Raw genomic sequence first — 13,958 nt, 5'->3', positions numbered from 1 at the left:
CAGCCCCACTGCCTGCAGCATCTGGGTCATCTGTGAAAGTCAGCCAGCCAAACGCTGACCTGGCCTCTGTATTCTTGGCTTACAAGATTTGATGCAGTTACAGCCAAAGGTGGGTGTGATGGCAGATGGTAACTACTCTTGGTCACTGTCCTGAAATCCAGTGGCTTTTGGGAGGCTGTGCGGCCTAGTGGATAGAGCACTGGAGTAGGGGACCCAAGAGACTTGGGTTCTATTCCCGGCTCTCCCACTGGGTGATCTTGGGGAAGTCACTTCACTTATCTGCCTTCATTATTTCCATTGTACAGCTGGGGAAATGATACTGACCTCCTGTGTGAAGTGCTTTGAGACCCACGAGTGAAAAGCACTATCTAAGAGCTAGGTATAATGATTAGATGTAAATCTGCATCCTGTTAACCCAGCCTGGATGTTGCTTTATGCACACCGGGTAGCCTGTCATTCATATTTCTTGTATGCTGCCGCACCATTTCCCATAGCTTGGATCAAAATCGCTTACTGCCAGCATAAAATGCCTACATGCAACCATGGAGGCTGAAGGTCCGTGTATGCTAGGACAATAACCCATAGCTCACAATGGCTCTTACCCACCGACTGAGCTGCTACTGTCCATGAGGCTCATGTACCCTCCATACTCCCAGTAATGATACCGGCTATGGGTTTAGCCTCCTGTGGAAGGCCATGGCTACACCACAGGGACTATCGCAGCCTAGTTTGGGCACTGTAGCATAGCCCTGTAGTGCAGACACCGTCTATAGCAAGGGAACTGGGTTTTCCGTCACTATAGAAACACCACTCTCCAAGCGATGGTAGCTAGTAGACAGGACCTAGCTGTGTCTGCTGACCTAGCCCCATAGCTTTGGCGCTCAGGAAGGGTGGATTTTTCACACCTCTGAGCACCGTAGCTATGTCGACCAGGCCAAAGCATGTTTGGGAATGAAGGAGATGGTGGTTGCTGCTGATAGAGCTGTCAGCGAAGAGGACTTCTCCTCCTTTGGAGGAATCCTGGCTAGCCCAGCCTTGAAATGCAAAATGGGTGTCTCCATGCATGACAGCTGGTTGTATGAAACCTGCTGTAGCCAGTGGGCTATTAAACACTCAGTAAAATGGTACTGAATGAGGCATGTTCCCAATTTACCAATCCAATCATAGAGTATTTGGGTTGGAAGGGACCTCAGGAGGTCATCTAGTCCAACCCCCTGCTCAAAGCAGGACCAATCCCCAATTTTTGCCGCAGATCCCTAAATGGCCCCCTCAAGGATTGAACTCCCAACCCTGGGTTTAGCAGGCCAATGCTCAAACCACTGAGCTATCCCTCCTACGCAATGGCTGTATATGACTGCCATTGACCATGACGAGAAGGCCATTAAGAGTGAGCAGTGCAGCATATTCAAGACACTAATTGATTCTAACTGGGAGTAATGAATGGACGGGAAGACAACTGCTGCAGAGAGGAGGCTTTGCAAGGAAAAGACCCCCTGCGAAACACAGCAGCTGTAACGAGAGAGCTCAGCAAGCCGTCTGACCTATCCTGGAGTGCTGGGGAAACCTCGCTGAGGAGTAACCATCAGGCAAGACTTGCCATGGCAGGCAGGGCGTGTAGAAACCCAAAGCTCCGCAGATAGTGAGTGGTATCCCTCCTTGCTGGAGTGCTGGGCACAGGTGGCTGCGTTTACCTGGACAATAGGCTAGCGTTGCTCTCATTTCACGTTAGCAGGTCATGCTGCGTCCTGATCTACCAGTATAGAAGGACAAATGCGTAGTAGCAGAATGAAAGGGACCCAACTGATGATCACTTGTGTGTCTGAAACTTACCTGCTTGTGTTTCCAGTCAGGCTTTAGCTCCGTCCCCATGATGAGCTAGGGGTGTGACTCCCAGCAGAGCCGTCCCTAGGGTACGGCGAATCAGGGCGACTGCTCCAGGCCCTGCACTTCGATTAAAATCGTGATGAGGCGGGTGGGCGAGCGGGCTGAGGAGGCGAGCGGCAGACAGGTGGGGGGGAGGAGCCCCCTTACCAGAGCCTCCCCCTCCCCACAGCGCCTCCTGCCTGCTGGCGGGCTCTGCCAATCAGTGCCTCCCCCTCCCTCTCAGCACCTGCAACCTGCTGCAGATCAGATGTTTCACAGGGTCAGAAAGTGCAAGGGGGGAAGAGGCAGGGGTGGGAAGAAGTGGAGTGGGGCCTTGGGGGGTGGGGTGGGGGCAGGGCCTGGGCAGAGCCACCCCCCACCCCACCCCCCGTCAGTTCAGAAACTTTGCGCCTATGTCCTGGGCCCCACACCCCCCCTAGGGAAGGCCCAGCTTACGTACACATACTCGCACTCGCTTGAGGCGATTAGCACGAGTATAGAGATCAGAGTAGCCTGGTCAGTTTGTCCTTGGTATTCAGGCGGGTTTGTACTTGGCGCAGCTACGGTGTGATAATCGGCAGCAGATGTGTACCGGAGCCGGGAGTTGCGCCCCTAGCTCACATTACAGCCTGTGTGTGAGACAACTAAAAGGAGGGAGAGAGGGGAAGGGTGGTCCAGTGGTTAGGGCACTCCCCTCGGGCTTGCGGGGCCTGGATTCAATGTCGTTCTCAGCTGCAGACTTAGCCCCTCCCCAGCTAAGTACCCTCGAGGATCTGGGCCTTAGTCTCTTAGCCCATCTGTAGAATGGTGGGTAGCACTTCCCTTCTTCCCTGGAGTGTTGAAATACACTGAAGACTGAGGTGCTCAGCTGCAGTGGGGCTAGAGAAGTACCTTGGGTAGGTCAGAGACTCATTTCCTTCTGTCCGGGTGCCATGGTGTCTGGTTTTGGGGTCGATCTTTCACTGGCAAGAGCAGAAGGACATTTCAGAAACTTGGCAATTGTGACTAAAACCCACAAGAATTGGCAGAGGGAGGCTCTAAGGGGCAGGCGTTGCCCCTGAAAATGCTTGGGTGTTCCTCCTTGGAACGGGCCGGGTGATGCTCATTGCTGGTGTTGAGGTTCAGTTCTCTCTCTCTCTCTAGGCTGGGCACAATTTCCACAATACCGACATGAGTTATGTGAAGAAACTGTGTGGTACATTCCTGCATGGGCCCAAACTGCCAGTGAGGTGAGTGCTGTGGGGTGTAACACGTGGGGCTCCTTCGAAGGGTGGGAGAGGAGAGGGGTTTCCAGGCTAGGAAACCCCTACAACGCTTCATATCCTTCTTTCCCCCTCCACCGTACCTCTGCCAGCCTTTCCCGGCACAGGAGCCTAGTGTTGGGGAGATCCCTTGCTGGGGTACTGAACAGAACTCCCTCCAGAACTTGGCTAATGCTCACTTGTGAATTGCCAGCACTTGGTGTTTTTTTTGAGGCTTTGTGCAACTCAAACTTGGGACCAACTTAGGACCGCCCTGTCCAAGCCTCCACACCTTTCCCCCACCTGTCTCTTAATAATAATGCAGTGTGCTTCGATAGCTCCTTCATCCGAAGGTCTGTGCTGTGCTCCCAGACACCACCCAGTATCTTATAGACATGGGGTCGGGGGAAAGTGACTCATCCAGCATCCTACCGGAAGTTTGGAAGTGCTGGGAATGGAACCCAGTCCTGCGCTTTCAGAACCCTGCTTGTATTTACACAGCCAATGTCCGTCTAGCTCAGCTGGAAGTTATGGGCTGGTGTGGGAATTGCATGATAGAATTTTCCAGCCTTATTTTGCAGGAGGCCAGATGAGAACTGCAGTGGACCCTTCTGGCCTTAATCTGTGACTAGAACTACAGTAAAACCCCGTTTATCCGGCTCTCCGCAAACAACCAGCGCACGCAGGTCGAGAAGTGGGCCATCTCTCCTGTGACCACGAGATGGTGCTGCAGCCTTGCACTTCCCATTCTCTGGATTATCTGTTTTTGATTATCAGATCTGGCCCTGTTCCCATCTAGAGTGGATAAACAGGGCTCTGCCGTACTGTAGAGTGTAACACGTGGGGCTCTTTTGAAGGGTGGGAGAGGAGAGGTGTTTCCAGGCGAGGAAACCCCTACCACGCTTCATATCCTCCTCTTCCCCCTGCACCATAGCTCTGTTCTGGGCCCAGAGCAGTGCGGTGGGGTCTGCTATACCCTGAACCCACCTAGTCATGGGGTATTTAACTGCTCAACCTTGAGACATTTGTCTTGGGTCTCTTCTAAAGCGAGTCAGTGTAGAAATGTCAATTTCTGTTAACTTGGTCTCACAACACGAATCCTTCATGTAACTTGGATGGCTGCCTTCCATTACAGGGTTGAGTTTGCTGGAGAGATGAACTTGCCGGACAGCTTTGACTCCCGGGACCAGTGGCCAAATTGTCCAACCATTAACGAGATCAGAGACCAGGGCTCCTGTGGCTCTTGTTGGGTAAGCGGATCATACTGCCGACGGGGAGCAATCCGCTGCGGCTGCAGCCATGCAGATGTACCTGAACAAGCTAGATCAAAGCGAGCTCCAGTAACAATAGCCGTAAAGCTGTAGCATGCCACTCAAGGATGTACCCAGAGTCCTGGGCAGGCAGCGCTAGCTCGTGCCACCGCCTATGCGACTGCAGCTTTGCTGCCGTTGTTCCTGGTGGCTTAATTAGCTCTGCGTGCACAGAATGTGCTGCTCAGAATTACTCCGGGGATGTGCGGGTTTGCCATTAAACTGCAGGGAAGCTGTCTCAACACATGGCTTAACCACTGTGGTGCAAGGTATCATGCCTCACAAAAGGAGGAGGGGACCTGTCAGTCTGTGTAGTGAGAGGTGAGTGTGTGTGGTCTATGCTGCCTTATCTTCCAAGAGGATCCAAGCCTCCGTGGGCTGCGGTAGCATCTCTGTCTCCAAACAGCTGGACTGGGACATGCACTCATAAAAACTCCATCTTAGAGGAGCCCTGCGCAGTGATCCGGGGTACACCTGGCGAGGTGGGAAACACTGCTGCTATTAGAACTTAACAGCCACCTGCCGTTGGCTCTCTAAAGACACAGGGCTCTATTTGCAGACTGGCTGAAATGTCCATCAGTCCAGTAGGTGCAGCCTTGCCCGCACGACCCTCCGGCCCAGACAGCAGTCCCACACAGTCAGAACAAATTCCCTTGGGACTGGAGCCACCTTAGTGCGTGGTCCAGTCGTGTGTCTCCTTGGTAGCAAACACCCCAGGCCCTCCCCTTCCCTTGGAGGGTGCATGATGCTCTTCCCTCTGTGTTTTGTAGGCGTTTGGTGCGGTGGAGGCCATTTCGGACAGAGTCTGCGTGCACACCAACAGCAAGGTCAACGTGGAAATCTCGGCAGAAGATCTGCTGTCTTGTTGTGGCTTCAAGTGTGGGATGGGGTGAGCAATTCTCATGCTTCAAAGAAATGGCTAGCAGGACCTTTGTGCCAGCCCAGAATATAGACCAGAGAGCCAGACTGTGTACTGCACTGACCTCCCCCTGACTTTCCAGTCTAGGATCAATAAATATTAATATTTTATGTAGTGCCTAGGGTGTAAAAGGGTGACCTTGTGTTCTCCGCGCTATGGTGGGGGTTCCTACACGCTCTGCTGCCAAGGACCTTTGGTAATGCTCTTCCGGCACCTCTCTGGGTTCGAGGGGAAACAAATGGTATTGGGGGGGTGGGGGGGAAGACTCCCATCATTTTGATCCATCTTCATGCTGGTCATTGAAGACCTTACAGCTGTGTAAAGTCCTAGATCTAACTTGCAACCTCCAGGCCATCTCCCTAAACTGAGGCTTTGACAGAAATGGAATGAGTTTATACTCTCCCTTTTGAGTTGGGACTGGAAGCTTCAGTGTTATGGCCACACTTTTCTGTGACTCCTCTCCAAACTGGAACGTTGGCAGAAATACTAAATCGTGCAGGAGTAGAACTCCAGGGTGTCAGATTAGCTTCCCCTTTGACTGATTGGTAGAAGACCCTGCATGAGAGCGAGTTAGTGTAAAGCTTTGACCTGCAAGCAGATTATGCCTGGTCTTAACTGCAAGCATGTGTGGACTCTTCTGCTGCACTGGGACCACTCATGTTCTTTGAGTTAAGCAAGTGCATAAATGTCTGTCTGCAGGATCGGGGTCTGTGACCATCAGGACCCTGTGCTAACCCCAGTGTTGCTGTATCTCCCTGTCTCATGTCATGCACAAACTGAAGAGTTACACTTGGCGGGTGCAGAGCAGGCCCTGCCTTTTAGACCAGGAGCTTGGGAGTCAGGACTCCTGGGTTCTCTTTCTGCTGCTACGGGCTGTATGGCTTTGGGCACACCTGGTTCCAGTTATCCTTCAGTCAAGTGGGCACAGTGTTCCTTGGGGGCAGAGGCCTGCAAAGCAGCTGATGAAAAGGACGTAGGCAGCAAATATTGCTTGTAACCAAAGAGGAGACAGTGCGTCCTAATGGCCAGAGTATTGACTGGGATTTGGGAGACCTAGGCTCTGTCCTCAGCTCTTCCATTAGCCTGCTGCAGGACCATGAGCAAGTCCCTTCACCACTCTGTGCCTCAGTTTCCCCATCTGTAAAGAGGAGCTATGTATTGCTACCCTGCTACCCTCCTTTAAGCACTGAGATCTAGAGAGGCAAACCAGCTAGGAATAACCCTCTCCCCCACCTGGCTGCTCCAAGCTGTAACAGTCCTATTGTAGCGGGAGCCTGACCATCAACGATCCGCTTCCATACTCCGAGCATCTTAATTCTCTAGTGCGTGTACTCAAGTGTTACTAGATGAACTGGCTTGTGTCAAAAGCGGCCCTCTGGCTGTGCCAGACCCCTTCACCCAAAGACCAATGTGGAAGCTGAGCTAAAGGCTGGGCCTGGGATTTGTGACTGACATGCCTGTGGTGATTCTTGCAGGTGTAATGGCGGCTATCCTTCTGGAGCGTGGGGGTACTGGACTGACGAAGGCCTGGTGTCTGGCGGGCTCTATGACTCCCACATAGGTAAGCCAGAAGCCATGCAGGCTGTCAGTGCTAACCGAGGGAGTTGGACTATGGTGGGTGTCACAGTTACTGGGCTAGCTGCACCTCTGACCCCTTCTCTGGTCTGCATGCACCCACCCACACACCCTGAAACCAGTATGAGGTCTTAGGCCATCTCCTTCCTTGGGGTAGAATCCCACAATCTTCCCGCTCCTAGACAGGGTCCTGGGCTGCCATCCCCTGTGCATGACCCCCGCTTACCCCAGCAGCCCTTTCCCTTTGTGACCAATGGTGAGCCCAGTGACCCGAAACAGCCAAATATTTTGTGTAGCTACTGAAACAAGCATAGGAGAGAAGAGGTTTTTAAACCAGAAGGTGTCTGTCTCACCTAGACCTGTTGGTCTTACTCCCACCCCTCTTGACCCCTCGAGGTCTGGGTTCAACTTGGCCCTCCTTCTGCCCTTGGGAGACTGACTTTTAAATGCAGCCAGAGGCTTGCTCTCTCCCTGTCCTGAGCTTGGCCCTGCTGCCAGTTAGAGCTCGGCAGGATGTTGGAGGCGGCTCTAGTGTTGTGTTTTTAAAGCGTCCTGGGAAAGATCTACGTACAGCCAGACACCCACTCTTCCTTCCTCTTCGCGTTATCAGACAATCGCGCTGTATGTATGCACATGGTAAGCATCCTTACAACACAGCCACAGCATTCATAAACGACTGCCGGGCAGCTCCAGATCTGTCTCACTGGGGACCAGCAACTAGTTCGTCTTTTATAGATGACGAATGGCTCTGATGTAAGGAATGTGGGGATGCAAGGTTTGGCTTTAACAGACATTTCTCTTATGGTAGCTCAGGCAAGTCACCATGTGTCATTCTCTTCCCTGTGCACTGGAAGGTTTGTGGTGCATAATTGCAAGGCCCCCATGGTAAACTGGACCTAAATTCCTACAGTCCCTGGATTCTGCAGCAGGCTGGGATCTCTGCAGCAGTGTTAAACATTTGAATTACGAAAGCTAATACGTCAGTTGTCATGCTAATATTTGTGTCAAGTTTGCTGCAGACTCTTGTACTGACAACACAGTTAAACATCGGGGAGAGGGGATGGAAGCGCTGATAACTGGGTTGGGGACGCTTGGCCCTAGGGAAGCATGAAGGGGGTTGTTTGAGGATATGGGCTGAGTGCATTTGCTGGCTGTTCGTTTCTGTCCATCAGCAGTGGAGATACCAGAGATGTGACTTAGTTTATTGTTAGGTTTCAGAGAGAACTCCCTGAGATGAATGGGTAGGTTACCTGTCTGCAGAAGGAGCTGTTTCAGGCCGACTCTGGAAGATATCACAGCATCACTTAGGGATTTGAGCGCGTTGGGGCAAGGGGCTGTGGGGTGGTGGGGTCCGTGGGGCCCTGCAGCACTCTGGGAGAGCAGCCTCTGTTCGAAAGAGGCTGGTGGGGGAGAAGCTGTATGACGTCTTCTGTCTAACCCAACAGGCTGCAGACCATATTCCATCCCTCCATGCGAGCACCACATCAATGGGTCACGGCCCCCATGCACTGGGGAGCAAGGGGACACCCCCAGGTGCGACAAACACTGTGAAGCAGGCTACTCGCCTTCATATGAGAGTGACAAGCACTTCGGTAAGAGGAAGCCACTTGCCCCGGCCTACACTAGACCCGTGCACGTCTCTTGCCTTTAGATTCTGAAAGGCCTAATGGCCTGCCTGCGCCGGCGGTCGACACCATGGCCTTGGCTCATAGCTGTGAGCATTACGTGAACAGGGGTACTCGGGGCCCCTGGCATGGCTCATATCTTAATGGAAAGTGTGTGTCTCACCCACCGGCCTTCCTGCGCGGGGTGGAATGTCCCTCTGGCCACCACGGCACTTGGGTGTCCAGTGTATTTTGAGCTGTTGCTTTTTAATGTGCTGCATTAGAAACGAGGAGAGCCAGCGCCCCGGGGGCCACCAGCTAGTGTCCCCAGTCCAGCGTGAGACCCTCTGGCTGCGGGTGGACGGGTGACTGTGCTTAGAACCACAGTAAAAACGTGCCCCTGCTGAGAGAAGAGGCACCGCGTGGGAGCCCTCTATCGTGTCCCTTCACAGGCGAGCCATTCAGAGTGCATGGGCTCTGCGCTCCCGGGCTCTGCCTCTGGTGTCCGCAGGCCCAAGCCCTTGTCGTGCCCTAGCCGTGGTGCTGTGCAGGTGTAGAAACCAGCATGGTGGGCACTCTGGCAGAACTTCCACTGGCTCTAGGGGGGTCTCTGTTCCTGGGCTATGCACATTCCCAAGGAGCTCTTGCCTTGAATCCTCCTTCCCCTTCTGAATTAAAACACAGAAAGGGTTTGTTGCTTGTCAGCTGAGGGTAGAGTCCTTCGTGCCAGAGTGAACCCCATACTGGAAGTTCCCTGAACTCTCCATGGGTTTCCTGTACTGGGGCTTAGCCAGATGGTGAAACTGAGGCACGCTCTGCTCTCACTTGTGCTGGGCACTCTAGGTCTTGCAGGAGGCTCTGTCTAGCTGCATCCCTGCAAAAAAGCCAAATATCCAACATCTCATAAGTGTCTGTAAACTGCACTGGCAAATCGGGTGACATGATGCTGCATGAGCCTTCTCCTGCTATAGCTGACTGCAGCTTTCATTGATTACGTAGGAAAGTTAAATCTGTAAGATGGAGGAAACTCGTCCCTGCCATGAGGGGTAGTGAAGTGTGGCTCAACCAGCTTGACTGACTATTGTCATCCTTTTGTTTTGTTTTGTTTTTGACTGGGAGCCAAGTCAATTAGTGGCTTCTAATTTCACATCCTCCAGTGCTCAGGAGTACACTCTCACCTCCATGGCAGAGTCCTGCATGGACCTCAGAGCAGACTGGCTCCCAGTGAAGATACTGGAGGCTAACCGCTGCAGCTTGCACTGGGTCTGGGTGGGTTGACATAGGTGCCCGCAACTTCTGCTGAGGTGTATCTGCTTCTGCTCCGCAGGAGCTACGTCGTACAATGTCCCTTCCAGTGAGAAGGAGATAATGGCAGAGATCTACAAGAACGGCCCAGTAGAGGGAGCGTTTGCCGTGTACGAGGACTTCCTCATGTACAAGTCAGGTAAGCATGACAACTAGGCTGTGGCGTGTTAGCTGAGCAGATGCTTCATGGACCATGACCGAGGGGGTGGGCATTGCTAGCCCTGCCACAAGTTACTGGCCAGGAGCCAGGGGGACACTCTCTGGGTTGGGTTAGAAGGAATGTCAGACTGATCACAAGCAGCCTCTCTCGGCCTTCAAAATCACCGTGCTGGGCAAGTGTAAAGCTTCATACCCAGTAAGGCAGAAGCAGTTATGTTTGGGTACATGCCTGACCCCCCTCATTGTAGTTTATTGTGTACTGGGGAAACTCGGACAGAAGTTTAGCCAAATGTTAAAGCATTAATAGAATAGAATTGATGTCCTTTCATTAGTTTAAGTCCCCCTAAATGGAGTCCACGGTTGGAAAACTGGGGCCCTTGACTGGCCGTGGGGTCTAGTGTCTCCTCGTTTCCTCTCGCCCCCTGCAGGTGTTTACCAGCATGTCTCCGGGGGAGAGGTTGGTGGCCATGCTATCAGAATCCTTGGCTGGGGCGTAGAAAATGGCACTCCCTACTGGCTGGCTGCGAACTCCTGGAACACTGACTGGGGTGACAATGGTAAGCAGCCGGGATGTACTTCGGGGCAGACCAGAATTGTGGATTTGTTTTTCTTTCTACAGGGTTAATGTCCCTATCTTTAAATCCTGGTATAACTGGCACTCTCTTAGGAAGCAGGAGTTTAGAGAAGACCCTCTCTTGCTTCTAGCAGGCTGGGTAGGAATAGCCAGATTGTTTGTTCAGCAGGAACGTACTGACCTAGCCTGGTAGAGCTAAACCCTGCACAGTCAGTGAGCTTAGGCAGCATCGCATGAAATGCCCATTGCACATCTGGTTGTATGACTCTGTAGGATATGGGTGATTGGGTTTCTCCGGCAGGGCCCTCCCGATAGTGACTGAGCCTGCCTGTGTAGGCTTTTCTATGGCTTTCCTCACCCTGGTACTCAGAGCATCTCCCATCTGTCCTCACAACACCCCTTTGAAACAGGGAAGCCTTCCCCTCCACTCTTAGGGGGAACTGAGAGCGAAAGGGACTTGCCCAGGGTCAGCTAGGAAGTTACTCTCAGCACCAGTGGCATTTGGGACCCATGGGAAATCCCCTGGGTTTTGGTGAGCCTTACCTGCCCCATGGCGTCAGACCAGGAGGTGAGATGAGAGGGAAGTAGTTTATCAGTAGCCTTCATGCCCTTAATTGTGTGACTGACACCAGAGAGGAAACAGTGGCAGAAGCAACTCTGCTGGGGAAGGGAAGGTGGTGTGGTGGGATAGTTCACTGGGCAGGGGGGGGCAGGAGACATGGGTTCAGTTCCTGGCTTAGCCAGACGCACTGTGTGATCCGGGGCCAAGTCATTCTCTACCCTGTACCTCAGTTCCCTCTGTCAGAGCTCCCTCCAGGAGTGGGGAGGGGATAAATCCATTGGTTGAGGTACTCTATGGCCCTCAAAGCGTAATAAAAGGACCTCACCTGTGTGGGGAGCTGACCTGCGAGTATTTACACAGATGTTGTAATTGGGTGTAACAGGGAGTCTCAGCAGAAGTGCAGTAACTAAGCATATATCATCTAACTAGTCTAGAGGGGTGCCTGGGGCTCTCCTACCTAGAAGGAACTCGAGTCGTCATGCCCCAGGGAGAGTTTGATGCCAGTCTGGAAAGTAAGAATGCCCCAGGTTGTAAGTGACTTTTTTCTCTCCCATGTGGGATTAGTGACTCTCTTTAAAACCTCTCCAGGTTTCTTTAAAATCCTCCGAGGGCAGGACCACTGTGGAATCGAATCCGAGATAGTGGCTGGCATCCCCAAAACAGAACTGTACTGGAAGAGGATCTAACTCCCTGGCTTGGGTGCAGCTGAAGAGATCAAATCACACCTCTGATTCTTATAACCAGGCGCAGGCTGGGCACAGAGCCTGCACTCTTGAGATTATGGTTGAAGCTATGTATTAAAGCCTTTTATCTTGTTTAGTTGTGTGGTGGAGATGAAGGAGGTGGTTTCTGTATCCATGCGCTAGCTGCCTTCTCTCCTGGAGCTCTCCGCTCCAAGCCAGTTTGTGTGGCATCAGCCCCCACAAGCATTCCCTTCTCAAAGGACGGAGCTAGTAGTGACATTGCTAATCTCTCACCACAGGATGGGGGTGACTGAGACACTCTGGCCTTTACCTGCCTAATTCAGTGAACCCTCTCGTCCAAGCGTGGGTGAAGCAATCACTTCATTTTGGAAACGCAACAGGACAGGCCAAAGTACGTGCAGGGTCAGGGAGGCTGGACTGGATGACCTAGGGGGTCTCTTCCATCTCTGACGTGATGCATGCTACTGCAGCAGCAGCCTTGCTGGTTGCTGTCCCCAAGTTTGACTTCAGCGCTGCAGCGTGCCCAGAGGCCTAGCTTCTCAGAAGTGGGTATGTGCAAACCCTTGTCTGTACATAGTGGACATTGCACATGCACTTTTGAAAACGTGTAAGTTTATTTGCTAACCTTGTTTCCTGAGTGGAGGAGCCTCTTAATGGCACAATACTGACAGGGGCTGGCTCTAGATGGAGTAGAACAAGGCTCTTCAACAGCTTAAGCTTTTCATAAATATCTTCCTCTGCTGCTGTTTAGATTTTTTTTATTTTTGTGTAAACCACTTGGCTCCTCAACCATTTATTACAGCTCAGGGGTCTCGGGTCTGGTGGGTGATGGGATGTGATCAACCAGCCTGTTACACTGGCACATGGATGCTAAGAACATGTAACTGAACTAAAGTGACTGGTGTTCAGATGAAGGCCAGTCTGGGCGTTGCAGATAAAATAAATTGGGCAGGGTTGTGTCCTCTCTTCCAGGTAGCTGCTTATCTCAAAGGGTGGGTCAGCAGATGGGTTGAAAGCAGACTTTGGGCAGCATGCAGCCTCTGCAATGGGGATTCTCTCCTAGGGTGCTTTAGTGACTGCAGATTTGAATTTAGGCTGGGTAGGGGAATGCACACTACAGGGGCTAGACTTCTAAAGTGTACTAACATAGAAATGGAACTAGGTTAAAGTGCACAGGGGAACCTAGAGCATGCATCAGCAGGGTCTACATAGACCAATTAATGCACATGTTAAAACGCTTTAGAAATCACACCCCCATGGTGCTACTGGTTGGTGTGGGCAAGCTGTAATTTACTTAGCTCACTTGCAGCTGGAGATGACTGATCTAGCTTTTTTGCACACAACCACCTTCATTAGTTGAGTGTTTTTAAATAGGGAATCCTCTTACTGCAAACATTTTAGCTGAAGATAGGTGGGGAAAAGGAGACATATGTAGGAAGCACCATTTGTGGGAGGTGATGGCACTAACTCAGTTAACTGCTGTTAGTGTAACAAGCTGGAATAGGGTGTTTAAAGTACAGGGCAGGTTTTGCTTACTGGAGAGATGCCCTGCTCCTGCAGTGAGTAACACTGCATCACCTGTGGTGTAGGAGACTTGCATTTTGTTTAAATGGGGACTCTTAACTTCTGTTGTAATCACTTATCCAATATTAACATGGCTTCAGTGTAGCTGAATGGAACAATTGTGCCAATAAAAGATTTCTCTAAGCTCTTGTACTGTGTTCTTGGAAGTAGTAACAGGAGAGAGTCCACAATGGGCCTAACAGGCACAAAGGTCTGATTTCATCTCTGCAGGTAGGTGATGCCTCTCACAAGGGGGTTCTCCTACCCTGTGGAAGCTGTAAGGTACTTGTGGCCCCTAGTACTATACTGAGCACCTCCCATCACCCCTCTAGAGTAGGGAGTACCACTCTCCCCCTTTTACAGAGGGAGAGTGGCAGCCCACAGACTAGGGACTTAGACTGCAATACCTAACTCCTGCCTGCCCTGTGGAATTCAGTCTTGAATTAAGCAGCCAGGACTCCCCCACCAGTGCCTAGTCAGTTAAGTAAGCCAGTGTGCTGAGGTGGGGCAGGGCCTAACTAGCCTATAGGAAATTAGGCAGCAGGGACTGAAGGAGCTTTGAGCTGCCACCAGCTGACT

At 51.9% G+C, this 13,958-nt stretch overlaps 1 protein-coding gene across 5 annotated transcripts in view; it reads left to right on the top strand.

Annotated features, from left to right (window-relative positions):
- Window positions 1-13,523, top strand: part of CTSB (cathepsin B) — a 28,215-nt gene extending 14,692 nt beyond the window's left edge. For all 5 annotated transcript variants that reach the window (XM_007068928.4, XM_043542116.1, XM_043542118.1 and 2 more), the window contains exons 3-10: window positions 3,007-3,092; window positions 4,240-4,354; window positions 5,185-5,303; window positions 6,809-6,894; window positions 8,354-8,500; window positions 9,840-9,956; window positions 10,405-10,533; window positions 11,701-13,523. In XM_007068928.4, the coding sequence (XP_007068990.2) occupies window positions 3,007-3,092; window positions 4,240-4,354; window positions 5,185-5,303; window positions 6,809-6,894; window positions 8,354-8,500; window positions 9,840-9,956; window positions 10,405-10,533; window positions 11,701-11,798 (897 nt within the window). In that variant the 3' untranslated portion in view covers window positions 11,799-13,523. The remainder of the gene's footprint in view (window positions 1-3,006; window positions 3,093-4,239; window positions 4,355-5,184; window positions 5,304-6,808; window positions 6,895-8,353; window positions 8,501-9,839; window positions 9,957-10,404; window positions 10,534-11,700) is intronic.
- Window positions 13,524-13,958: the final 435 nt, after the last annotated feature.

The sequence above is a fragment of the Chelonia mydas genome, chromosome 3, assembly GCF_015237465.2.
Source record: "Chelonia mydas isolate rCheMyd1 chromosome 3, rCheMyd1.pri.v2, whole genome shotgun sequence".
NCBI lineage: Eukaryota > Metazoa > Chordata > Testudines > Cheloniidae > Chelonia > Chelonia mydas.
The sequence above is the reverse complement of the archived record's forward strand: the minus strand, read 5'-3'. Positions and strand labels throughout refer to the sequence as shown.